The sequence below is a fragment of the Microchirus variegatus genome (assembly GCF_963457635.1).
Source record: "Microchirus variegatus genome assembly, chromosome: 21".
Classification (NCBI taxonomy): Eukaryota; Metazoa; Chordata; class Actinopteri; order Pleuronectiformes; family Soleidae; genus Microchirus; species Microchirus variegatus.
The window spans coordinates 11,804,175-11,831,677 of NC_139822.1; the positions used below are offsets into that span (position 1 = coordinate 11,804,175).

Sequence of the window (27,503 nt, forward strand, 5' to 3'; positions counted from 1 at the left end):
CAAAAGGGTTCTCCTTTGAGGACAAGTCCAAGATCCTTCGTTAGCTTGTTTGCTAACGTTGTTGATGTTTGTATCGCTCAGGGTTTAACTGCAGGTTAAACTTCATGCAAATGAGACAAAACAAACTGTTTTGTGTAAGAAAGTATTGTTCCGACATGCATTTAGCAACACATCCAAAGATCCAATTCTGAACTTTCCTTTACACTTAATTTATAATTTGACTGCACTATCTTGTCATAAGTTTGTTGTATGTATCTGGTAAAGGTTGTGAAAGCTCTTGATCCTCGGTCAGTTAATAAATACTTGACTTAATATGCTGCCCTCGTCTTTATGTGGTTGCTGGACACATATTGTGTCCTGTTTAGCTATTTTACATCATACAATTGTAATTGTAAATAATTTTAGTTTATGACATTGCCATCTAGTGGACACAAGAAGGACTCTGTTGATACAAATTGATATTGTCTTGCTTTGTGCACCTATTGAATGGGTTATCAGAAAAAATCACCCCTCCTGAAATTTTCTTCAGGGGGGTATCCAATCCCATCCACTGACGATGGATGGGATTAGTTTTCCATAGGTGGCATAAAGTAATTCTACCACAGGACCTCAAAAATCAATGGCCAATTTTCATGGGATAAGAAATCTCAGTCAAACTACCACAAGTGGGAGGGGTACATCGATTCACACAGCCCCGTCATTTGTGACTATGCTGCTTTCTGGTATCACAAGCGCAGACACATCAACATGGCACAGACAAAAGCTAAAAATGCCAAACCGGACCCAGGAGAAAACACTGTTTATATCTGGGGAGAACATTGGTTTCAGAGGCAGTGAAACCACGGTGAATAACATCATTTGCTGTTTATGCCGTTTGCAATATACCAAAAACACCTGAGGTTTACCAGATTTGCCTCTCCATGTAAAACTAATAGCAATACAATGCTACAAAAAGCTATGATAGAAAACAACATTTTAAAAAGCTCTTTTTCGCAAAACAGAAGAGGCAGGATACATGTTTGAGTTAAGAATGAAAAAATAGTACACAACTGGTCAGTAAACAAACTTTTGGAGAAAGTTGGATTTGTTTTAAATCAGTGTACAATTTGGTTCGTTACCTTTACTCTCTATTCATTCCCAACAGTGGTACAGTGAGATGTTTACTATCTCGGGATTTCATAAATTTGCTGAATTGACAAAAAGAAGTCCACCACACTTGACATTACAGTGAGACATAAGTCCACAGATTTTCCAGATGCATTTATCAACACCCGTCTCGGAACTGTCTGCAAACCCAGTGCCCTTTTGAGGAGCCGTTTGTTACTGTAAGCTTCTTCCACTTCCATCCTAGCTTTCCTCCAAAGGTCGCCTCTGGCTCATGCAAACAGTGAGAGTTCACTCGAGTTCTCTGGACTTGGAGAAAACCATCACAGCAAAAGGTGAAATACAGCAGGTTGAGAAATGCCACGTTAAAAGAGCAGTCGATACTCGCACAGTATTGGTTCTGTCACATCTAATATGATTGCCTAATAATATCACACCACTTACTTAATGGAGACAAAAAAAAATATGATCCATAACTTTATAGGGCAGCTTATGGTGTAATGTATCCTGTTGGATAGAACTCATCATTACCTTTTCAGCAAACTTTAATTCAAGGACCGAGCTGGTGAAATAAAAGGGCAGAGTATCAGCAGAAGTCATTGAAGCCTTTTAATGGGTTCATGGTCCTGCTTTCTTTGCTGTGCCTCCATCCTCCTGAGCCCATTTTCTGAGTCTTAGATTTGGACTGTAGGGATTACCAACGATGAAAAAGGCTGCAGCAGTCGCTCTGAAATTGGCCTGGAAACTTCCCCTCATCACAAATACTTCAGTTAGCATTCAGGGTCGAATGCCACCGGAGGAGTCAACTCTGAGAGTCACGGCCCATTGAAAGATGAGCAGCGTACTTGAAAGTCATGCTCGACATGGCACTGCTGCAACTTCATGATGCCGTTTGTGTAGCAGCAGCCGACTGCAACTTCAGCTGAAGATCATATCGGCCGTGGCTCCATGCGCCCCTTCGTGTTGTCATGGTGGCTGCTTTGGCTCCAGCACAAAAACTGCTCAAGCCAGAAACTTCGCAAACAAAATGAATCTCAGAGTTTGTGAAGAAGGAAACGCACGTCATCCACAGAGAAAACAAAACACCAGCGGCATATATTTGAATGTTTTGTTCTTGCTGCAACATCGGGTTCAATAGAGGATAGACAAAATATGTGCAATACTATACAATAAAAATTGAATAAATTCTACCTTTGTCAAGCTGCGTATGGTAATATAGTTTTACTGTTCACAACTTAAAAGTCTTTCAGTTTATAAAACATGATCCTTTATACCATATGAGGTTGTTACTGATGCGTTGCCAGACAAAGCCGTTGCTACCAAACAATTAAAGGAGAATTTACATAATTACACAGGCTGGGTTTACTTCTAGATTTGGACTTTAATCTGACTGAATACAGTCAGAACATAAATACGAATACAGAGCTGTAAAACAAGAAAAAAGCTTTAGAAAGTGCAAACAAATGTAAGAAAAGATTGATTCATAATTAAAATGATCATTTCAACCTCAATATTCAAGTTGAGGTTTGCATTTCTCTATCGCTTCATGGAATATGAGCCATCCAAATAGAGAAACAGACATTCATCTTATTAGACTTTATTTGTATTCCTTAAACAAAGACAAGCCAAAGGTAGTATCATGTCAACTTCAGCTCGGCAATGAGCTGCGATAACATATTCTGAGCTTATAGTTTGCTCTTAATATCCCTGTATCCTTTGTGACCCATTGACGTCAAAGTTTATGCATGAATAACCAAAGAGGGAGGAGGTTACAGAGAAGAAATAACACTTACATACCAGCAGCAGTGAGCAGATACGAATCACTACTTGGTTGGCAACAAACCACAACAATCTTATTGTTTGTTGTGTTTTGGTGGTGCCAATAATGAGTCAGAGAAGGAGAATTTCGATTTTTTTTGTCAATGGAGTGTCACCTTTCACATGATTTGCTCCAGTTTCACTCACACCCCGTATCGGTTTGTTAAGCACGTCTGAGGAAGGGGAGAATGAGAAGATTGAGGTTTTCCCAAGAAAATCATTACGGGAAGCCTCTTTCACGCTAAAATTAGCAGGTATACGGGATCTGACTGAGGAAATAAAAAATATTGCGCTGTGCCCCGGGGCCTTAAAAAACAAGTTCCACTACTAAAATTAAGATTGACAGCTGGAAGATTAATGTGCATCACAGCCACAAATGACACTTCGCTGCCAAAAGTGCAAGCAGATGAAGCCTAAATTAGCATGTTCACTCATGTGATGTGTCCACTTATAGCAATCATAAAATCCCCATAGATACTAGTTATTTGACCTGGGGTGAACCTCAATTAAACACATTATCTGTGGTGATAAACCTGTTTAAACTGGTGCTGGGCATGCATGGCGCGTTTCCATGACGACTGACCAGTGACTCTGATTGTTAAAATGACTCTCTAAAGCAGGGGTCTCCAACTCAAATGACCTGGGGGCCAATACGCATCTATTGCGGTCAAGAGGGGGCCGGCTTAACCTAAAACAACTGTTCACAATATTGCATCATGATATCACACGTATACTTATTAGTACTATTTATGATGCAAAATGAATGCATTAATATCAAAAACAGACATAAATAATAGTGTGGACAACTGTAATTAAAATTTGTGCTAGGAGCTGTTTCGGCCACTGCCATTCATTATTATGACCAAATGTCTTATTATTACTGTTATAATAAACATTGCTAAAACATATATTATATTCACCTCGCTGTGCCTCAGCTACACACTGTGTTTAAAAGACAGTCGTGGGCCATGTTTTCATTACAATATGATATTAAGTGGGGGGCCGCATGTAATCGATTGGGGGGCCACATGTGGGCCGCCAGTTTGAGACCCCTGCTCTAAAGTAACTCTAAACTTGAAAAACCGAGGCATACATACACAGTACACAGGTACGCTGGTTATTTGTAGCGTTGCTTTTTGTTTAATAAACAGACCGTTCCAGTTGGACTGTAGGACGCTAACGGCGCTAAAGGAGCTAACGCAGCTAACTGGTAAACGGTGCCTGGACTACGGTGCAGCGGCACGTAAACATGACGCCACACACGTCTTTTTCCTGTCACTCTTAACTTTGGCGATGTTAACCATCGTTAACGTGCCCAGCACTTCACCGAATGGGGTTTCATGACCAGTGGGAATAGGATATAAGGGATCCTGCTCTTTATATAGCAGCACATAAAGTACGTGTTAACCTACTTCAGAACACAGATGTCCGTAAATGTGTTATTGGCTCCCCACACAAATAAATTGGTTTTCATTGGGGATTAATTCAATTACAAGACTTCCGCAGAACAGTTAGTTTTCAGGCCATTTCATATCCTCTGTGATGTAATGGTCAAATGTTTTTCTTGTAGTTTGCAGTGACCTCGTTTGTCCACTATGTCAAAAATGACATAAACTAATTTTGCTCATCTACTTCAACACATGAAAAAAAAAAAGGCTCTACAAGAAAGTGAAGATGCTTGAAATTTACCCTGTCATCAAGATGATTTCATGTGATTCACATAGAGAATCTCATGATATCATCTGGATGACAGAGTCAATTAGTTGAAGGGGTGCTTTGCTGGAGACGGTCTCATTTTATAGCAAATTACACATAATGACGGCAGGCTCATCCTGCAAAATCAGAACATCTCGAGCAAAAATAACCCTTTTCAGAAAAAAAAAAGATCTTACATTTTGTCTTCAGCAGTCAAACAAGCTTCATCAGACAGAGAAACAGGGGAGGAACATGTTCGTGTCTGAGGTAGGAGTTACAGTCACTGCCTCCTGAAACCACTGGGTGATGTTAAGAATAAATATAGTAATACAGGGGAATATAATGGTGCTTGAGCAGTGTGTGGGCTGTGAAACATTACATAAGTTGGGTAAAGACCATTACTGTTTAACTCTATTTTATGGTAGCAAATGATATGGCTCTTTAAATTGGTTTGAAGCTGAAACATCACATTTTTCCGTTGTCTCATAAACCTGAAGGGTTTGGAGCGCACACATTTTGGGGGTTTGTGTTGTAAGGTAGATACCAAAACAACCATTGTACAACTTTGGCCAAGCTAATGAAATCACCCTGCAGTAAATGCCTTTGTGAGGCTTCTGGTGTTTCATTTGTTGTGGCAGTTACTTGGAGCCAAACTGGACTTAATTAAATTAGTGTTATTTTGTTCTGTCACAGACAAAGCAAAGGAAAAGTAAGTAAAACAGAAGAGATGGGAGCAAAGAAAGGCTACTTCTTCATTCGTAAGTTAAAGTGTCATTCCTCATTAACAGCGTAAGTTGCTGTATTTAGACACCTGTGTCACATTGTCAGTCCTATGGCAGTTTATGGCACCATATTGTCACATGGGTGTTACCTTTCACAATGACAGGTTGGGCTCCTGTCCAATTGTCATGTTCCTCCCGACATTTACTTATACACTATGTACTAGTCTCTTTTACAAATGTGTCTTTGTTTCTGTGGTTGATACAAAAATAGCAAGAACAAGATATACTTATCAGTTAGCTCTGTGCATAAAATACTGCTTATTTGCCTGCAGGTGCACATGATGACGACATGTCTTCTTAGCTGTTCGTGTAATTTCCAGCCAAGCTCTGACTGCACATAAAGAGAGGGTCCATGGAGGCAACTTTGGCAGCGATAAAAGAATGAATGCAGTGAAGGACGGCTGTCAGATTAGCGAACTCCAGTTCCTGTGGGAATAACGAGTACAGAACAAATCAATACGGATGAGAGGTCCACAGTAAAGACATGATTAAGATGATGACATTTCTTTATTATCAAAGAGTCGCCTGTGCAAAAGTTGTTTTCCGAAAACATTCAACTATGCTATGAGGCTAACTATATCAGACTTTTTCCTCAGAATGATGACCTTGATTTGCCTCAGAATTCTGGCTTTAATATCAGAATTATGACTTCAGTCTCAGAATTCTGACCATTTTCTCAGAATTATGACTTGAATATCAGAGTTATGACTTCAACCTCAGAATTCTTACATTTTTTCTCAGAATTCTGACTATTAAACTAATAGAATTCTGATCTTTTTCTCAGAATTCTGACCTTTTTTTCCTCAGAATTATGACTTAAATATGAGAATTATGACTTGAATCTCAGAATTGTGACCTTTTTCCTCAGAATCATGACTTTAAAATCATAATTCTGACTTTAATATCAGAATTCTGACCTTTTTCTCAGAAGTAATTTGCTTTTTCTTGTTTTCCGAATACTTTCAAATGGGACTTAGACAACTATACTTTTAGGCTAACGATAGACCCTTTTTTTTCCAGAATTATGACCCTCTTATTCTCAGAATTCTGGCTTTAATCTCATAATTATGACTTTAATATCAGACTTTTTTTCTCCGAATTCTGACTTTTTTTCTCCGCATGACTACTTTAATCTCAGAATGATTAAATGTGGCCCTAATACTCTTCCGTACAAAATAACTATAAGTGTATGCCTTTTAAATGTGATGAAAATAAAGAAGAGCTTTACCTTCATTTCTATTTGCTTGCTTTCAGCATTCTTGAAAAGGAGTTTTACCCTGGTTTTCCCATCGTCAGAGGAGCCTTTAAGTTGAGAGAACTTATATCGCCACAGCATGGTCTACAAGAGAGGGGATTACAAGACACAGCAGCATGAAGGTTTCCGTAATGAGCATGTTTAAATACCACCAGGATCCGACATTTTAACGTGCAGTGGTGCTTTGAGGAAACAGTGATTTAAACAGTATCACATTAAGACTGGGCTAAACATTCAGCAAACCTGCCAAAGTAATATCCCATTGTCCCTTTATTAAAAACAGCACACCATCTGGAGGGTGCACTTTGCAAAACAAGAGACATTTAAAAAGCAATATCTACATGTTTTTTTTTCTAAAGTTACTTAAAACATGCACTAAGGCGACAAATGGATATGAAAGTATGAGAGTACAAAATACTCAGTACGGGGGGGGGACGAAAATGTCAAAGCGCAGAGAGGCACGGAGTCTGGACGGCAACAACAACAACTGTGATGCTTTACCTTTGATGTGCCCTCTGAGCAAGTGAAGCCCAGTGCAAAGTCGATGGTGAAGCACAGCACATTCCCCTGGCTGCTGCACATGTAGCTTTTGGACTGTAAACAGAGAAGTGACACCGGTGAACGTACTAACATACATACATGTAAGTATGGAATGGTGCTGTGTAAATAATAGTGTGGTACATTTCTTTGTATGAGCGACCCAGTCCAGTGAACAGTGAACATTATATTATAAGTATGGCTTTGCTTCACATTTGGTGTATTCTTCAAATAGTCCTGCCTTTTTCTGAGCTGATACCGATTATTAGTGATTAGATTGATCAAATTAACAATCATACATAAGAAATCAGTGTCGAATTTAAAACCACTGCTGTATTGTCTAGATGCCCTCTGCCCTAAAAGCTAAGATTACAACCTTTGTGAAGGAAGATCTATAACAGGACAGTTGAATTAAACCATACGTTTTAATTAAGTGGTACCTAACAAACTGTGAGTATACAGTATGTAATAATCAGTTGTATAAAATGGTTTGCTTCTGGTGTGGTTCTCACCTGGAAATGTTTATCGGTATTCCAATCCAGATTATGCCAAGAGCCAGTAACATATCTGTCCTCCTCTGTCACAGTGTAACATTTATCCATGGAAATTAACTGTGTGAACATATTTCACATTAAAAAACAAGGCACAGTGACGCAGTCCTCCGTTTTCCTCGCTGAAGTCAAAACGGAAGTAGCAATATACTGAATAGCCACCAGGGGGTGACTGCTTGAGTGGTGGTGACAAATTGACATCTTTTTGCAACGAGCAATGTGTGTCACTCTGTAGGGACAATGTAAGGATATCCAGGGCCTCAATGAGAGGCGATTGCTCCACCAAATTTAGGAAGAACACTTTTGGGCAATCAGCATTTTCATTCCAAGCAACTGGAAAATGGAAGTCAATCCCACTCCATATTGGAGACTGTGCTCGTCTTAGCGGTTTTAAAAAAATAACTTAAGACATTTGTTTGCTGAAAGAGAATCAATCATGTGATCATTGATCTTTTATGAAGAACACCGAATATATTATGCGTTTTGTATGATGTTTTCTCTCTATATTGTTGTTGCTGATATTGTCTGTAATGTTTAGGTTGTGTTTTATTGTCTTCTAACTCCCTGTCCAGGGACCACATATGCAAATTAGCTATTTAGCTAACTCTGGTATAGACCCAGTTTTGTACATGGTCGCTGTCAACTAAACTAATTTGAATGGAAGTCTACTTTTCAGTTGATTTACAACGTCACAAGTTTATGCTTTCAATCTCTCATTTCTAGTTACAGTACCGTGCTAAAGTCTTTCAGGCACAATCAGATTAGTTGTTTTAGCAATGCCATAATGACCCTACACAGTATGATTAATTCCCAATCACTTTAAGGGAACATACAGGAAATGTGTATTTTAAAATAACACATTTTAAAAAGAAGGTTTAAGAGTCAAGTATGAAGTGTGTGTTACACTAACTATATTATAGCAATAGCAAGACATGCTCGATTGTTCATATTATGTTTATATGATTTTGAAAGCGCAAATGGGCAACATATGATACTAAAGCTTTCCAATTCCAAAACATGTATGAGCTAAACTCATTGCTGAATATGTAAGATCAGCTTTCAGTCACATCCTTCCAATCCAAATGTCAACAATCATAGAATTTAACAGACAAAAAAACAAAGCTGCTGCTTTTTCTTAAGATTAAGAATGATGAAGGGCTTTTTTTCCCATTGATATTTGATTATTTATTCAATTGTTCCCTCTTACTGCTACAGGATTAGGAAAACACAACAAGAAGCCTTTTATCCATGCATTATTTATAAAATCATCCTTTGAAGGTCATGGGGGAGTCGGAGCCAATCCTGGCTGACCTTCAATGAGATGCGGGGTACAATCTGAACAGGCTGCCAGCCTATCACAGGGCCAGAAACAAATAACAATTTACACTCACTTTCACACCTTTGGTCAATTTGGAGTCATTGGGAGGAAGCCAGCGTACCAACTCCATCACCGTCAAACCAAGATTCAAACCAAGACCCTTTGTGCTGTGACGCTTGAAAGCTAACCACTGCACAAGCACAGATATCACTTTGTTCTACACTATATATTTGCAAAGCTCTTGTTAAAATGCCACTTGGGCACGTTAAGCTTGGAAAATCTTGATAACAAGAGCAAATATGCTTCTTCGTCCTGCATGAGTCCTGATAATGTCAAGACACATGACAGAGGAAATCCATTTTGGAAGCCATAAATCTTAAAACACAGACTTGTGCCGCTGTCACTCCAACATGTATGCGTCTCCGCAGGTCTTTTGAGAGCACTGATGCCTAAGCATTGTGGTCTCGGTGGAACAAAATCCCCTTGGATGTTTTTCTTGCCACATGGCTTCTTGTTTTTGTCACTCATTCAATTGGAATACAAATAACAGAGGTGTACTCTGATTTTCTGTTTGTTATACTTTCAATTTCTCTTTCTCTTCAGAGAACAGAGGACTGAATGCTTTTAATTATAGAGTGAAGTGTGTGCAGAGAATATGGCATGGGACTGTGCACTCCTTTTACTTAGGGCTTCAAACTGCTTCTCTTCAGTGGCGTCGTGAATTCAGCTGTGACGAGGATGAAAAAAGAAAACGGTGGCAGGCTGTCTTGCTGTCAACACTGTGTTGTGACATAGTGAGCAGTGACTACATTTCACTAATTGGAAGGGACTTTTCTGTAAGAATTAGCAACATGCAGTGCACGGAAATCTCCAGAGCAACTTCCGACAGCAGTAAACATGTGAGGTATTAAATAAAACAGAGGACAGGTGTGAAAGAAGCAGTTCTAAATTCTAATCCCTTATCCTTTTAATTGTTCATTCACACCATCCACACCTAATGAAAGCCAACTGATCAAGTACAAAGGAAAAAGAAAAAACATTTAAAACCCTGACCTTCAAGAAAAAAAAAAAAAAGGGGATAAAGATTTCACACAGCTGTATTATAGTTATGAAAAAGTAATTTCTTGGAAATACCCAAGCTTCATTAAAGAGCGCATACTTTTGTCTGGTGAAAAATTCAAGTTTGACAGGATAAACTCATTTTCACTGAGGGCCACATCAGTGTCCAAAATAGTTTCAGGTGGAACCTTTATATAAAAGGTTCTACCTGGAGCCAAAAAGGGTTCTCCTATGAGGACAGGCCGAAGAACCTTATATGGTTCTACTTAGCACTTTTATTTCTAAGAGTGTAACACAATCGGCATGCATTGTGGGAAATGTAGTTTATGGTCAACGCACACCTTGAAGCAGCATAGACCTATTTTAACACAATTAAGACCAATTAATCACTCGCGGGCCACATACAATGACGTGGCGGGCCACATCTGGCCCCCGGGCCTTGAGTTTTACACATGTGATCTAAACAGACCGTACGTGCAACAGTCTGTTAGGTTAAAGTCAATGTAAAGATGTGATTAGGTGATGCATCTTCTCAGGATTCATGAAGCCATGAACACCAGGAATTGATGTTGCTCGTGTTAGTCGTTCAAATTGAAATAGTTTCAACTCTTGTATGAGAAATGAAGGACATTTCATTGTGAAACACCAGTGAGTGAGATCGTGTGAATGGTCTGTATTTATATAGCTTTTCTAGTCTTAATGGCCACTTAAAGCTGCTTTAACTACAGTTTTGCCATTCACCCATTCAAACCCATTCGGACACACACACACTTTCATACAGCGCATCTATGTGCAGTGCATTTTCTCTCACACATCTTTCATTCCCTAACGCGCGCTGCAAGGAACATAGGGTTAAGTGTCTTGCCCGAGGACACATTGGAATGTAGACAAGCAGAGCCAAGGAATCAACTCACACTATTCCAGTTCAAACGCTACTCACTCTACTACTGAACTACCATCGCCAAAAGAGTGCAAATAGGGAGAGGGTGAGGCACCTGTCCAACCTGGTAAGGTACGAGAATATGTGCCAACTGAATTAATGGTTAGCTGTTGGCATTGCAATTAATGGGATACTAAAAATCTCAATACAAATACAATAATAAAAAAAAAAAAGGTGTAAAGCGTCTTCACTGGCATCTCTAAACTCAGCCAACAGTCACTCAACAGTGAACACACCCTGTGCATACCACTGCACCACTGTAAAACTTTTACAGTCCAAACCTTCTCGTTGGATGTCAGCCAAACTTTTACAGTACTGGGCATTAAAGTGGCTGTATGCAAGATTATTTATGCGTTTAGCCATTTTTAAATGCAGATGAATAAACAGATCATGCTGTGACTCGGGGTCTGACTTTCACCCAAAAATCGAAAAGATGACATTATTCATGTTCCCATACACCTCAGTGTAAACACCCACTGTTTACACAAGCAATGACTGACAAGTAGTTAGTGAGTTGTGGTTTGTGAAGAAATGGAATCAGCTCATATTAGATCATTAAATGACTGGTTCCCACCTCAACACAGACTCCTGTGTGTGTGTGTGTGTGTGTGTGTGTGTGTGTGTGTGTGTGTGTGTGTGTGTGTGTGTGTGTGTGTGTGTGTGTGTGTGTGTTATTGTATTAATTGTGTGGCTTTGTGAGTACCAACAATTGCATAAACCATATGGAGTGAGGACATTTTGGCAAAATTAAGACATATTTTGGCTGGTCCTCACACCTTTAAAGGGATTTTTGGAGGTTAAGACCTGGTTTTAGGTTAGGCACCAATTTGTAAAGGTTAAAGTTCGAGTTAAGGGCTAGGCAATGCATTGTCGATAATGTCTCCAATATGAATGAAGTTGCACACACTAGTATGCAGTTTACTTTGATGACTGCTTGTTTGTGCTGTAGTTTCTTAAGTGTTCTTCGGCGTCTTGTATGAATGCTCTATGAGCCTGCACTGCCCCCCAGTGGGGACAAATACATAATAAATGACATTTAAATTAATTTAATGTCATTACCTAATCAGTGTGCATCTTGTGCTCACTGGTGGCAGTAGAGTTCAGACTGCGGTACAGTCACGTTAGTGGCATTTGGGAGCAATCTATGGTGGCCTCTAGGTGGCATAGAAACATAAACAGATCCATTTAAATATGTTCATTTCAGGCTACTGTACATGTCCCTGTGTAACACAAGGGGCTCATTTCAAGATAACGAAACACAACAGTTCTTACAGTAGCATGACTATAATATTGTGATGATAGATCCCTCTCAGATCACACATCATGATTTTAAACTAATCTGACAGGGCTAGTGTGATATCAGCTTCATATTGAGTGACAGTGGTGCAGAGTAGACGCTGCAAAATCTCCCTTCAACATGATCTTGGCATTTTGTCACCAAGGGTTCTAAAGTTGCCTGTGCTTGTTATTTTTTTTAATTTACTGCCCACTTGTGGCAGCAGTTGGTTATTGTCTCTGAAAGCTATAGCTGACCTTCCAGCCTTTGCCTACAATTCATCAGTCATTTTTGATGATGTGATGTGACCGTGTCGCATTGATATAAATGCTGCAGTTAATCAAGCAGTAGGCTTGTCAAGCTGTGCTCGAGCTTTCACTGCTCTCAGATCATGAATTTTAAGCACTATTCCGACAGGATTAGTTTTACATGGGTAGGTGGAGTAATGCAATTTTACCACAGGACATCTGTATTATTAATGCCAATTGGCATGGGATAAGAAATCTTAGGAAAACTAACATAAGTGGGATGGGTAAAATGGACAGAAAGACAAATGACAAAACATAAAACTAGTCCAGGAAGGAAATCCATGGAAACTACTTGTGAAACAGGACGGGACAGAATATTACAGGATTATTATTACCTGGGGTCATTTATTCAGATCTTTTTACCCAAGGTGAAAGTCGCTGTAACGATAACCGACATCGCGCATTCGTGCAGGACTGAAATCACTGAGTTCTAGTAATAATCACTTTACCCCCACCTCTCCATTTAAAAATAATCCTGTCTGAATAGGGCTCAACATCCATTACTTTACACATGGTTTTTACAGTTTTATATTTAACCACTTAAAATTATTACCTCTTTCCTTTAGCGGTGGATTTACAGTAGGCGCCAGCAAAGTTGATTAATAACTCTCACATTTTGTGGATCAAGGTTCTCTGAGTTCCTCTCATCAGACATTGAGTTTTCCTGTGTCATTATACATTAAGTCACTTAATTTGCATTATGCTGAAAAGTTGTTATAAAATTAATGATAAGTAACGCACAAAAAAAATCCTGCCAACTGTACAATTAAACAAATTCATGTCGGCAATTAACCTTTGGAGCAGATATGACTAATAAAGTGGAAACCTTTATTCTTTAACACTGCAACACATACTGTTTTAATATACTTTCACAAAGTTCTTAATAAATAATGCCGGGAAAATTATGAAAATAATCAAGTCTAAGAACAGATAAAATTTGATTTGGATGATGACCTGGATTTTAGTGTTGGAAGAGGTGCAGGGTCACGGAGGGGGCTGGACCCTTCTCCGCCATGTAGCCACTATATATAGATTATTTGTTGTCATTTTAGCAGGATGAAAAAAGTGATAAGACTTCTTACAAAAGTGCCGGCTGAGCATTTTTCCCTCACAATACTTCCTGCTTTCCTATCCTCAGCAGTATTTATGTAGCGCACACATCCAGTCAGTTTACTGGTCCAGTTACACTGGACTGTGCTGAATTTTACTCAAAAACCACAGGAGGCTGGCCTAATTGGTTGGAGAAAAGAGAAATCACAGGCAAACCTTTCTGTAAAACCGACATCACTTACATTTGGTTTCCAAATGACAGCGACCCAAATGTGCATCATTAAAGACTAGAAAAATGCAACATTATCCTCTTTGCTCTTATCTGATGGGGGAAACTGCCCATACAGCCTCAACTCTGCACTCAAGAGTCACTTAGAGACTGCTCTCATTAAATATCCACTCCAATGTTTTATTGTAGGAGTCTGTCTTTATTTTTAACGTTATCAGCATTTACACACGTACATCATTTCAGAGGTCAGATTTAGGCACATTTGGAAATCAAAACCCTAAAGTGGAACATTGCAAGTCTGGTCACTTTTGAAGCCTATTTCTCTACAGAGCCCCCCCAACAATTTCAGAGTACATATTTTTATGCCACTACTGTAAATATTCATCATCCATTGTCTACCTCTTTATCCTCACTGTTGCAAAAACTCACCGCTGATGCTCCCTTCTCACTTCCCCTCTCCTGGCCATCTCACCATTTGATAAAGGCCAGTTTACTTGTGTGTGGCCCCTCGCTCAGTCAGACAGTTATTTCCTCTTCCTTGCTTCCACCTGCAATGGCTTCCTCTGCTTCTTTTTCTGCCATGACGATCTAAAACAACACTATCGCTGCCTTGATCTTATCGGCGGTACCTGGCTAGAGGGTAGTGTCGGTAGCGCCATGAAGCAATTTTCTGTCTCTCATGAGACCAAAGAACTTGCGACATCTCCTGATCCTGCGGACTCCAGGTCAGCGGCCCTGATCTTGCAAGCCTGGTTTTCCAATAACAGGTCGGGTGAGTGGAGACGGCCCCAAATTTCCACACAACAAACCATTTAACCATCACAATGATTCCAAAGCAGTTGAATTGACATTAATGTCACATTGTGAGTGGCTTCAGTCATATTAGCTGGCTAAAAGCTGACAACATGACATTGATCATCAAACACTTCTGCATATTTAGAAGCTAATAGCTCAACAGCTCTTGATTGCGTCTTCCTGGTCATTTGTCAGTGCATGTCTCAACTGTATATACTTGGATTAAACAAAATTGGCTTCAGGATTGACAAAGCTTTATTTAATTGGATGTGAAGTTAACGCTGTGTAATTACACTCTATTAAGAGATTAAGTGACATATTCCCAAGTTTTCTCTCTGATCTGTGTTTAAAAGGTAAGTGTCCAACGTTTGTTTGTTAGCGCACATCTTTTTCCAGTCAATCGTTATGGAAATGTGTCATGCATTAATGTGCGTTAACGCCGTTAACCACGTGCCCAGTACTAGTATATTTTCTTCTACATGCGTGCATAATTCACAAAATTTACATGTGCTATTCAAGAAGACCTGAAACTAGTAAATTAGATAATTAACTCCTCAGGAAAACGTTTGAGTCACTCCCTGGTGGTTTTTCAATATATTATTACTTCGGCCTTGTGATCCTTGGGGACTGGAAAGGCCTTGTCTAAAATGAAAAATTATTTTGGCAAATACATTTTGCACTACAAAAACCAAAGCTTAAGAAAAATAACTATGTTTAATATTGCAGGTTACTTCAAGCAGGCCACAGAGTTGGTGTAGTGGTTAGTACTCCCGTTCGATTGCATGTTCTCCTCATGTGTGCATGGGTTATCCCCGGGTTCTCTGGTTTCCACATACAGATCAAAAACATATAGATTTGGGGATGTAGGTAAATTGGACACTCTAAATCGACCATAGGTGAGAGTGTGAATGGTTGTTTGTCTCCATGTAGCCCCTGTGATGGACTGATGTACCCCGCCTTTCACCCTATGTCAGCTGGGATTGGCACCAGCAGCCCCCTCAACTATCATGAGGAGGAAAAAGCAGTAGAAGATGGATATTTTAACTACTACAACTACTTAAGTATATGCAAAACACAGAAGTAAAATTCACTATGACAGGGTTGGTGTGGGTGCAAATATGAGAAATTGTAACCCTAATTCTAAATTAAAACCAACTTAATCAAGGAAAAGAAGGCTCACTTTGCTTATGATAAGATTTCTTAAATTTTTTCTTGGTTTTGAATGTATTTTAGCCAAGCAAAATCACTGGCCGATCCATTTTCTTAAAATGAGAATATTTAAATCTTGTAAGAATACTTTCTTCTAGTGTGGCCTTTGTTGCAGTGTGAGTTCACTATGATAGAGAAGTTATTGTTTTTGCAAGTCCGACATGACACCATCTAGTAACTAGGAGAGCAGTGCTTTGGCGACAGAAGTTACACCCTGAAGTTTTAATCTTTGGGGATTATGTTATGTGTGTGCAGACTGTGCAGAATTCACTTTAAATAAGTTCAGGGAAATTATGATTCTAAACTTTGAGTGACCACACGTGTGCCCTGCAATCATAAAAGGCTTATATATGCTCTTTAAGTCAGATATGCTGTTTTCTATCTTGAATACAAGTGGAGAAACAGGACATCGTTGAATATATCTGGTCCCCATTTTGGTTTAGATGTGATTAAATATTTTAAGTGATTCAAATATCTCACAGCGATTCAAATATCTTATGTCAGGTTCTTTGCTTTGTACTATTAATAAATGTTCCTAATTAAGGTTACTGAGCACCAGAGCCCTTTGAGTTTCAGGCTTAATGATTGGTTGGTTGCACTTGAGTGGTGAAAGGATGGGAATGTGGAATGGGGGTGGCCATTCTGTGAAGAGCCTAACCTGACATGCGGCATACTCTTTTAATTCCTGAGTATTTTGTGTAATTATGGCTACGGGGAGGCTTTTATACCTCCCACTAAGAAGGTGATGTTACTAGAGACACATAAAAGAAGGAATGAATACAGAAGTGCTCTAAGCAAAGAACCAAATATCTGTGCTCAGCCGTGCTCTTTTGATCTTTGTCTCAGTTTAGTAAGATTGCTTGGATGGAAAAGGTAATGAGGGGCGAATCAAGCAGAATTGGTCAAGGCCTCCCCGCGTTATTCAGAAAATGCTTCACCTCAATCTGACACTTGATACAGATACCGCTGAATATTGGAATAATAGAGTGCAATACTTGAAATATTCAAACTATTCACATTATATTTAATGTGATTCTCTAGAGGTACAGAAAATGAGTGACAGATTGGAGTAAGAGTGGATTTCTTGTTAAACATCACAACATACATTAATTGCCCACAACTTGCAAACAAAACAACTTTTTTATACATAGATAATGTAGTGCAAAACGACCAAGAAGTAAGAAAATAGTTTTTCTTTTGTGCAGCATTCACTTCAGTTCCACTTAAAGTCTCAACTGAGACAATTTAAGCAACAGCATGAAAAACTCTGCTCCAGTAAATTTACCTCAGGCGCAGTACAGTTATAGTGCTTTGTCGTCATGGCTAAATATGACTGATTGTATGAGGAGCTGCAGCCATAATTGCAGGACCGTCAATCTAAATGTTTCAAACGCCAAAAATCAAATCAAGCCATAATCACATCAGTGATTGCTCAGGTAATAACCTCCTCAAAACTGCATAATGTTAACAAATCCAATGGAAATGTGGCTCAAGCAGGTGGCAGTGTATAAATTGGGGTTTAAAATAGGTGGTTTCTGGTTTACTGGTGGCGAGTTGTTAGCAAGTCTTCATACCATTTATCAACTCAAAATGTCAGATTCTGTATTTTGTCATGTTTTTGTCTCCGTTGTCTTCTTCTATTATTTCCAGGGACGATCTGGGGGTGGGAACTATGTCACATGCACAGACCGCCCCAGGTCAGCTGGAGTTCAACACCTTCAATATCTAATTGCATTATGTGCGTCCAACTCTGAGAAATATAATTTAGTACAAATTCAGTCAGTCAGACTAACACTCTTACATCTAATTTAAAAGTCAGGTTTTGGTTGGACTAACAATATATTTTTTTATAATGTCATGTAATCAGACAGACTCAAATTCTATTATTATCTATTCTAAATAATTAATACCTTATCCCATTGACTTTACTAGATTCCACACAAAATTTTAAAACTATTAACATAATCATCAATAAAATTTAGTTTGTGCTGTACTTTGCATCAGAGTTAAATCCAACGTGTGGCTGTACATATAGATAAGATTAAAGGCGCCATATGTAAGAATGTGGCCAAAAACGGTTACTACACTCAAATTCAAAATACCGAGGTCTTTTAGGTTTTGTTTTCTCCGCCATTGTAGCTCAGACATAACTGGTTTATACTGCTTTGCTTGGCAGCTGAGACTCTACTGTCTGTAATGATTGGTAGACGGCAGTAGCTGGCGCCACATGCCAAAACATGATTTCAAAACATGAACATGTTTTGCGGTCTACAAAAGATTTTTTTATGCAAATATTTTGGATGTCCTGTTGTTGGTGAGTTCAGTTTGTTATATGAACATTAGGAGATGAGGAGGTGAAGTTGAACATTTATTGGACAGAAAATAGTGAGAAAAGTAATACAAATTGAAACATAATTCTAACACTTGATGGCAAAAACTCTGTGTAACCTTTCTAGTGACTGTTCATGTTTAAGCCTTTTAATGAGACCTGCTCGACAACCCACTCTCCATGTGACATAATATTTGTCTGAGAGGCAATTTATTGGCTCATTGAGGTGAGGACTAATTCTTTACGTTGCTCATGCTAAATGCGTTTACATTTACGGCAAAGCGGGTGGTGTCCGAAAATAAAGTCCTCTAAGAGCACAGTGTGTGCTTCATCAAGTGCAATCACTTCTCACCGTTGAAGCATTAAATTGGTGTTAGGGAGGAACAAAAGTGATTAAAATCCAATTTGACCAGTACAACACGTTTACGGTCTTTTACAGTGCTATAAAGTACAGTGAGTGGCAGTGTCACTGCCTCGTGGTGAAAGTCGACTGATTGTTCAAATCATCAGGGGATACTTTGCTGAAAACTGGAAATTGTCTTGCTTTAAAATACAGGTGTTTGACAGACGGTGTAGTTTAAATGCATTTTATTTTTTAAAGAATCCCATCGTAATTACTGTGCAGACAATTGGACAGCGCTTCAAACATTAGAAATCAGGCTGCACCTCTGTGAAACCAGGTGTATTTGACATGCAGAGCAGTCTCCTTTGAATTGGTGTTGGAAACAGAATAAAGTGTTTCTTGTAACACCAGAATATTATTCCCACAAATCCCCATATATTTTGCAGAAAAATCGAAAGACTTGTATTGATGCATAACTATTGTGCTGGATGTGTAGCGGGGGGGGGGAGGGAGTAATATTGACCAAAATGAGAACAAGCTCCTATGAGCTATATGCATTTAAATAAGCTGGTGCAGGAGTAGAATAAAGTGCCTTTTTAGGATTTGTTTGAAAAAGAAACTTTGGAAATAAGCTGAATCTAATTTAGCATTGATATTTTGCATTATTACAATTCTAAATGACTAAATATCTTCTCTGAGCTTTCATGTCTTGTGTTGTATCTAATGTGTGTGGTGTTGCATAGTATTTATATTATACTGTATGTTTCATTGAATACTGCTGGTATGTATTTGTACAAAACATGTTCATTAAAAAGGCCTTCTGCACTAATGGGAACACCAGCAGTGAAATTAAGTATATCTATGGCACATAAATGTTTATAATCTTCTATTTGGAGACTTGGTTTTCTGCTTAATATATGCTGTAGCTTTTGCTTAAGGCTGTTGACAGTAGTTATCATATAAGAAACTAAAAATGCACACAAAGTGCAACGGCCTTCACTTAAACATCAGATGCTTCATGCAGCCACTTTGAGGTTAGGAAAAGTTGCCGTGAGTGGCTCTCTCAACTCAAGGACTCGTTTAATCCCAACGGAGAAATGTGCCACATACTGTACTGTCGGATTACTCACTCTTATTCGCTGTACTTCCAAGAACACAGCTCTTTGGAAGGTCTTCTCCCAAGCGGCCAAGTCCGTGGCCAGCTCAACCCTGAAGGTGTGGCTCTGGCCGTGGCCCACCAGGATGCTGAAGCACAGACACTCGTGGTCCTGCTGCTCTGGAGAGTGCTCCAGCCCCAAGTAGAGCCTCGCCTGGAGCCAGCAGTCCTCCGTCATCCACAGCTGGAAAAAAAAATATTTTATCATTACATGTTGGGGAGGAATGTTCTGCTGTCCCTTTACAGTACTTTTTAAAGGTCCCGAGTACATTATTTAGGAGTTATTGGCAGAAATTGTATATATACTACCCATTAGTAAGTATGTCTAAGAGTGTCATTGCTTAAAAATAAAATAGGTTAGGTTTTTGGAGCCTTTTTCTTTGATAGATTTCTACAGAAACATAAACCCAATGCATAAACCAACAAATAAGGAGAAAGTGATGAAATGGAAGAAAAGAGAATGGGAGAGTGCAGAGAGTGTTTACAGCCTCTCTGGTAAAGTTCCCTGACATTCTTAGGAGGCAGGGAGGGGGTGAGCAAACAATTCCTTTGTTTGTTGCAACGTGCAGTCTCGCAATTAGATGTCACACACTGGACCTTTAAATGTTGAGTTGAGTCAATTCAGTAGGTGGTACAGAAAGGTTTATGACTTCGAAGTCGTAAACCTTTTTCCAGCCACTTTTCCAGTTCTAGCACTACTCGGCTGAGCTTGACTCTACTTCTCCATTAGGGATAATAACTGGCACCTGATGCTTTTTATATTACCTTCTGTGACGTCAACAGGGTGCCAGCCACTGATTGGTCGGAGAATCTCGTCGATGGAAGAGTCATGAGCACAAGGTCCAACACAAGAATCGAAATCAGTTAAAAAGACTAAAATATCGCGAAAACGTGTTGATCTCTAACATTCAGCAAAGACACTTCTAAAATCTGGTGTGTTTAGCGAAAGCGCTGCCAAAAGCCGGTAATCGTGAGCCGAATCGCAAGCAGTTCAGCCGTGTTTCAGTTCAGTGACTGTGTCAGACGGATGCGGGAAGTAGAGAACGATTCGGTCAACAAATCTTTTTAATGAACGGATTCTATTGATTCACTACACTGAAAACAACTGCTTTGACTGTCACTAGTTTGTGTCGCCTATAAAATGAAGTCACAGCAGTTTTGTATAGTCGTCCTATGACTGAAGTAGTGGAAAACGTTAGTCAATCAACAGCCAAGCAGTGCTAGAACAATTAAGTGTTATCCTAATTTTTTCCCATCAGGATCACTACAATGAGATTATCACATTTTGAAAAGCCCTCACGTACATCACAGCAACATACCTTGTGAACCTTGAAAAGAACCTCATAGAGGTTATACGTTGTTTCAGCGTGTCCCCAGTCAGCAGCACTGATCTGAGAAGTGAACAGGAAACCAGTGTGAGATGAAGAGGTGGCACATCAGCAAGCTCTTTTTGAACTTGTACGCCAGCACCTTCTTATCCTAGCGAAATTAAGGCAGGCACTGTAAGCTTTGTTGTATCGACGCTTGGATGACTGCCAGTGTCACAGGGTGAAATGGATTATTCCAGCTGCACTCTGCACAGGTAGAATATTTACATCAATTCAGGAACACTTACACTACGGCTACAGGATCTCAGAGGTGTCACAGGCACAGAAATGCACAAGAAAAAAAAAAGATTAGCTCCAAGAGAGAAATACTCATTTAGAAATTACCTCACATATCCTCTTACACACAAATATTATTTGGAACACTCCCACCTCTGCAGACCTGCTCTGTTTTTTATGTTGCATAAGATATAAGGTGTTAACATTTACTGAACAACATTTAGGGTCTCGTCTGCACTTGTCGTCTGCACAGCAATTCACTCATTATATTATACTCAACAAAAATATAAATGCATAAACTTGAAATGGTAAACAAAAATAGAACGTCATGACATTTGCTCAGTTTCTTGATGCATTTGTTTATGGAATGATTTGTTTTGCTCAAACCCAGTAGTCCAGTGTCACTTGGCCACTCCTATTGACTACAATCTTAGATTGAGTATTTCAACTCACGAGAGTCATGGAGCATGGCAGAGTGGTGGTCAATATGCGTGACCAGTACACAGACACTCCTTATGGTCTGGTCAATACAAGGGCACACCAAAATGTGGACTTTTATCACTTGTCAATATGCCACAGATGTCACAAATCATGAGGGAGCGTTCCATTAGCATGCTGAGTGCTGGGTTGAGCGACTGGAATGACAGCGAGCCGGGTTCCAGTTCCCCAGAACGGGCGCCAACTTCAAGTGGCTCTGCAGGAGGAATGGGACTACATCCCCCAGGCCACGATCGACGACCTGGTGATGTCCATGCGTTGCGGGTGTACTGATCTGCGTGAGGCTAATGGTGGACACACACGTTATTGAAGTTTGTGAACTTGGATCATCGACCCCCATTGTGTTCTTCCTGTCATTACTCCAGGACTTTTGTTTTGAAATTGATCCTAATGCTCGCAAATTAAAGCCACTTTATTGATAAAGTTGTACTGTTATTTTTGGATAGTTACTCTGTTTTTCTTCATGCGTTTATATTTTTTTTGAGTGTAAAAAAAAAATAACATGCTGATGCAGGTGATGATGAAATAAATTATTCTGTCCACCTCTTGTAACGTTCATTATTTGACATAAACAATCAATCTCATATACACTGTCACAGTTGCTGACGTGTATTTAAAAACAGAAACAAACAAAAAAACCCAGAGAGAACAGGTCTCTTATTTAACTATACCCAGAGCTGCAAAATGCCTTCATTCCAGTCACATTATACTACATCCATCATGTTTGAAGCAATCCATCCAAATCACTACTTATGATTTGTGTCACCAGCGCCTCATTTACGCGACTTGTTGATCCCGATTGATCGCTCTCCATCGACATAATAATCATTTCTGCAGCTGCTCTGTATTCAGCAGCAGCTCGTTGCAGCATTCTAACCTGCTTCTCGGCTCCAGTTATATTCTCTTTTTCAGTTACAGCGCTCACAAAGGGATTTTTTTTTTTATATATAGTTTGTCTCGACTTCAAACTTTTGACTCTACATCAGAAATATCCTCACACTCTTTGCCTGTGGCATGTTCTTTGCCAGGGAAACATCAGTGGCATTTCCTGCGGCGTTCAGACAAATCCTGGACCAAATATAGTTTGTATAAATGCATGAATGTTTTTTCAGTAGTTTTGTCTGATGATTTAGAATGCAAATCACCCCTAGCTGTAGTTATATTACAAATACTTTGGAAGAAATTGCCATCTGTTGTATAGATTATTGATGACTGGCATCCCCTATAGAAAATCCATACATCACCTTGATTGCTGCTGAAAACCCTCCAACAGTGATAGCGCTCTTTTTGCTCTGGTAACACCCCAAGCAGAGCTTAATAACAACACGGGCCTGTCTGATGGTATCAACAACGCCCAGTTGGAGTCTCAGCTTTGACAAGGACAGATCTCTTGTCTGTGCCATGGAAACAAACAGCCTGACTGTACACTGACACACAGCAGCGATGTAGGAAGGGATGTGCCGTTCAAAAAAGGCCCAGTCCCATTTCTCATTTTAACGCCTTCCTGCTTCGCCTATCCTTTTAATGAAGATACAATAGGTAATGGTTAAAATATGGCCCGATACGAAATCAGAAAAACTTGAAACATCATAAAATACGCAGAAGAATAACATTTTTCTGCCAGGGATTCAAAATGCCATAGCAAAAAAAACAGTCACAGTTAGCTGCTGTTATATTGCCATATAGGGAATTATTATGCACTAATTAAGCACAGACATTTGAGGGCAACTTAAAACAAACTACCTTTTTATCCTGGCATTTAGTTTTATTTCTCATTTGCAGTCCTTTATTTCATTTTACGGTCCGACACAAATTGTTTTTATTCGACCCTTTTGTGTACTTTAAGCTTATTTTTATTTGTCGGTTTCATCAATATTTATCTGTAATGTTTTTAATTCTATTTGACCTTCTTTTACCTCCTGTTTAGATCAACCATTAGCATTTTAGTCTCCAGTGATTTCCCTTGTGGCTGTTTGAGAGTTCCTTGATAGTATTTCCTCACTTCCTTTCCTCTTCACGTCCTTCTATTCTTTACTTTTTATATCTTTTCCTCACCCCTTCTCCGTTGCTCTTTTCAATCCATAATGACAGCCATGAAAGCTGAAACGGTTGTGAAGTTTGATTGATTGATTCATTGACTGACATGTCTGACAACGTCTTCAACACACACCACAACAAAAGCGGACCAGTTCACAGACAAGAGACTGCAAACAAATGTTTTTGTGGTTAGCGTAACAACATGCTAACCAACGATATCTTTATGATAGTTACATTAGCTTTCTTGGATTTGGTCAATCGGGGAAATATCTCATAGCCCTTCATTTGAAGTGTGACCCTGAAAACCTCCATCTCATCGGCCAGTTGACAACTTCGACAAGTATTAGGACACCCTGCGCCTACATGAGAACTCACAAAGTGGAGGAGGTAGGAAGACTAAGCATGCTTTCACTCGGGTTCGTTTGCGTAAGTGTGAATGTAATCTCAGTCCTTTGGTGCGCACCAAATCAACCGGTCCCTACTTTGGTATGGTGGTTCCTCTGGTGTGAAAGTAACCAAACGGGACGAAACGGTCTAGTTTAATGTATTATGGGTATGAGATGCGGGATAACCCCCGATTTTAACTGGCCGCATCAGCGCCTCCGAACCTCAGAGGCGCGGTTTTTGCGCCGCTCTCAGCCAAGCTTCAATCCCCACTGGGCGCTACGGCTGTGTAGCGCAGCCTTGCGAGTCAGCCGTATTCACACAAGAAGCCGTGGCGTGTCCAGTGGAAATGCTCACATTGATTAGAGTGGCAGCGATCAGCTCCGGTGACTCCGGCGCTTGCGTTCCGCGGCGGTGACGCGCCCGATGGTAATCGGGGGTTAGTTCCTGTGCCGATGGTCCATCATGGTCTATTTTGGTTAGTTTAGAACTATGCATATGTGAAAGCAAACCATACCCATGTCTGTTTGCTACATTGTAACATTTTTCTGACTGATGCAGACCAAAGCAATCCAACTATAGGTGTGAAAGTGCCCTAAGTGTTGCGCTGGGATTGAGCCAAAATCTTTTTTTGCGCTGGCCTGTACTGAAGATTTGAGCAGCCTGGACGAGACGCACAACAAATGCACTGATCTCCAGCAGGCATGTAAATTCATGTTTACCATCATTGCATTTATGCAAGTTGAGCACTGCGTCCACATTATTCTGGCCAGATGAAGGGCTTCAATTCCAACCAAAGAGGCTCTGGTGTCAGTCGCCCATCAAAGGGAAAGGTTGGCAGAATCCTCCAGGCAACAGCGCGCTGGCAGCTCTCCAGCCCTCTCAGATCTGTGTTGCTGAGCTAGTAAGGAAAATGCTCAGGCTCATGCTAAAGGCTTGAGTTTGATATTTTGGGAAATATACTGGGTGTGAAATGACAAGACTGTTGTCAGTATACATCGTCTGTGGTTAGCTGTAGGCGACAGGACTTGGTTGGGGTTAGTTGAAGACGTTTCACCTCTCATCCAAGAAGCTTTTTCAGCTCTGAAGAGGAGGATGACTGAGAACCTTCACAGACACTCTCATATACCGTATGTACAGAGAATATAGAGGTAACTTAGGAAGTCTTATTATAGCCGAGTTAAGTGCTGGACTATTTCTTCATTGTACAGTCGTAATTACCCCTTATAGTCTGATTACAATTAAGTGCAATTTACATTTTACTTCATAAAACTGCTAGATGAGGCAGAAAAGTCATTTTTTCCATCACTCATAGATTTGTTTCCCCATCTTTGTCCAACCGACACTCTTTAAATGATGTCATCTGGCTACAATTGTTCCGTTATTATTGTTTAATTGAACATGATTGAGGCTAATGGAGCTTCAGTGCCACCGTCTGTTAAACACAAGTTAGGTGCTTGACTTTTTAACAAGACTGCAATTTACTCATCCATCGTGCTAATATCAAAGACCAACTCCACATCACAGTTACGGGAACATGTTGGTTTGAATCCAAATGACCAATTATGTGAAAGGGGGGCTGCTGCCAAAAGTATAGCGATCAAAAATTGTGTTTCCATATATCCCATCCAATCAGGTCATCTCAGCATGCACTATTGAACCTTTACTTTCATTGCCATAAAATGGCTTTACAGGTTCATAATAAGTAGGTGTATTCTATTAAAACTAGTCCTATAATCCATCCATCCATCCATCTTCTACCTCTTTATCCTCCAGAGGGGTGCTGTGCCAATCTCAGCTGACATAAGGTGAGAGGAGCCTGGACAGTTCGCCAGTCCATCACTGGGCCACATATAGAGACAAACAACCATTCACTCTCATATTCACACCTATGGTCAATTTAGAGAGTCCAATGTACCTAATCCCCATTAGTGCATGTTTTTGGACCATGGGAGGAAACCAGAGAACCCAGATGAAAACCCATGCACACACGGGTCTTGAAATTCTTACTACTACACCAACCGTGTGACTCTAGGCTTATCGTGTGCAAATAAAATACAAGGAACAGAAGGCCATGACAGAATTAATAGCATATACTTGTGAGCTAAACTTTATGGTTTGTTTGGTAAAAATCCATCATGCAAACAAATGACATGAGAAGTTATGGATAATTGACCTCGCTCTTCTCGCCATAACCAATCAGCGGTGAGATGGAGCCCCGTCAGCAGACAGTAACTCCAGTTACTATGATATGAAACTCAACAGCAAAAAAGTAAGAGCATTTACCAAATTCTCAAACTGCTGTTGATGTGAAAGTTGAAAGATAAAAAGTACTGCAGTCTCTGCTGTCACCACAAGACATGGAGAAAGGTCCCGTTTGATCATTCCTCAAGATACTACAGTTCAGAAAACCTCACAAAGTCTGATAGAAAACACTTTTCAAAAAAAAAAAAAAAAAGGCCACAGAAACAGGCTGGAATGTTGTGTCCTCAACGTGCAGCAAGGGAGCATGATTGAAAACCTGAAAGAGCCTTTTAAATTCAGAGGACAAAAACAGCCAAAGCACCAAAGTTTTGTTGAGAATCTTCTCATTAGAGATGGTGAACCATGACAATTTTGTCAAAAGGTGTTGACAAGTGACAGCAGAGCGTCAGACTAAAATCCAATACCTACAAACTCTGAGGTCTTTCCATCCCTGTCAAACAAAACACTTTTCTAACTTTTTTTGTGATTATATATATCTATACAGCATATACATTTTCTATCAGAAGCTACGGTGCAGAAACATTAATACATTTGCTATGGTAAAAACCTACCTTTCAACTGTGTTTTGTGTTTAAATGACTTTAATGAGGCGCTGATTACTTTGCCGCTTTGATGAGGCCGATGAGCTGGTGATGAAACAGTACCGTCACGCAGTGTTTTAGCATCTGTCAAGTCTTGAAATATCTCAACACGTTTCTCAGATGGGATTTCCTGAATGCGTTTGAATGTCTCACAGTCACTTAAAGCCATTGCTATTGTTTTAATTGAGTTCAGTCTATGGTTGCATGAGGGCAGACTGCATTTTTCTTGTATTTCCATTAAGATGCACCCAGATATAAAGATTTATAAATGGCCGAGGGGGAAAACCACTAATAAAAAAATACTAAAAAATAGTGACGCCAAAAGGTAAGAATCAACTGGTAGAAGTATATAATATACAGCATCATCCAATTATAAAAAT

General features: G+C 39.7%; 1 protein-coding gene across 1 annotated transcript in view; it reads right to left on the bottom strand.

Annotated features, from left to right (window-relative positions):
• Positions 1-5,696: 5,696 nt before the first annotated feature.
• Positions 5,697-27,503, bottom strand: part of sntg2 (syntrophin, gamma 2) — a gene marked incomplete at both ends in the record, with an annotated part of 100,925 nt that continues 79,118 nt past the window's right edge. The window contains 5 exons of the mRNA XM_083907987.1: positions 5,697-5,825; positions 6,628-6,738; positions 7,156-7,248; positions 19,729-19,938; positions 21,074-21,145. Coding sequence (XP_083764113.1) covers positions 5,697-5,825; positions 6,628-6,738; positions 7,156-7,248; positions 19,729-19,938; positions 21,074-21,145 — 615 coding nt within the window. The remainder of the gene's footprint in view (positions 5,826-6,627; positions 6,739-7,155; positions 7,249-19,728; positions 19,939-21,073; positions 21,146-27,503) is intronic.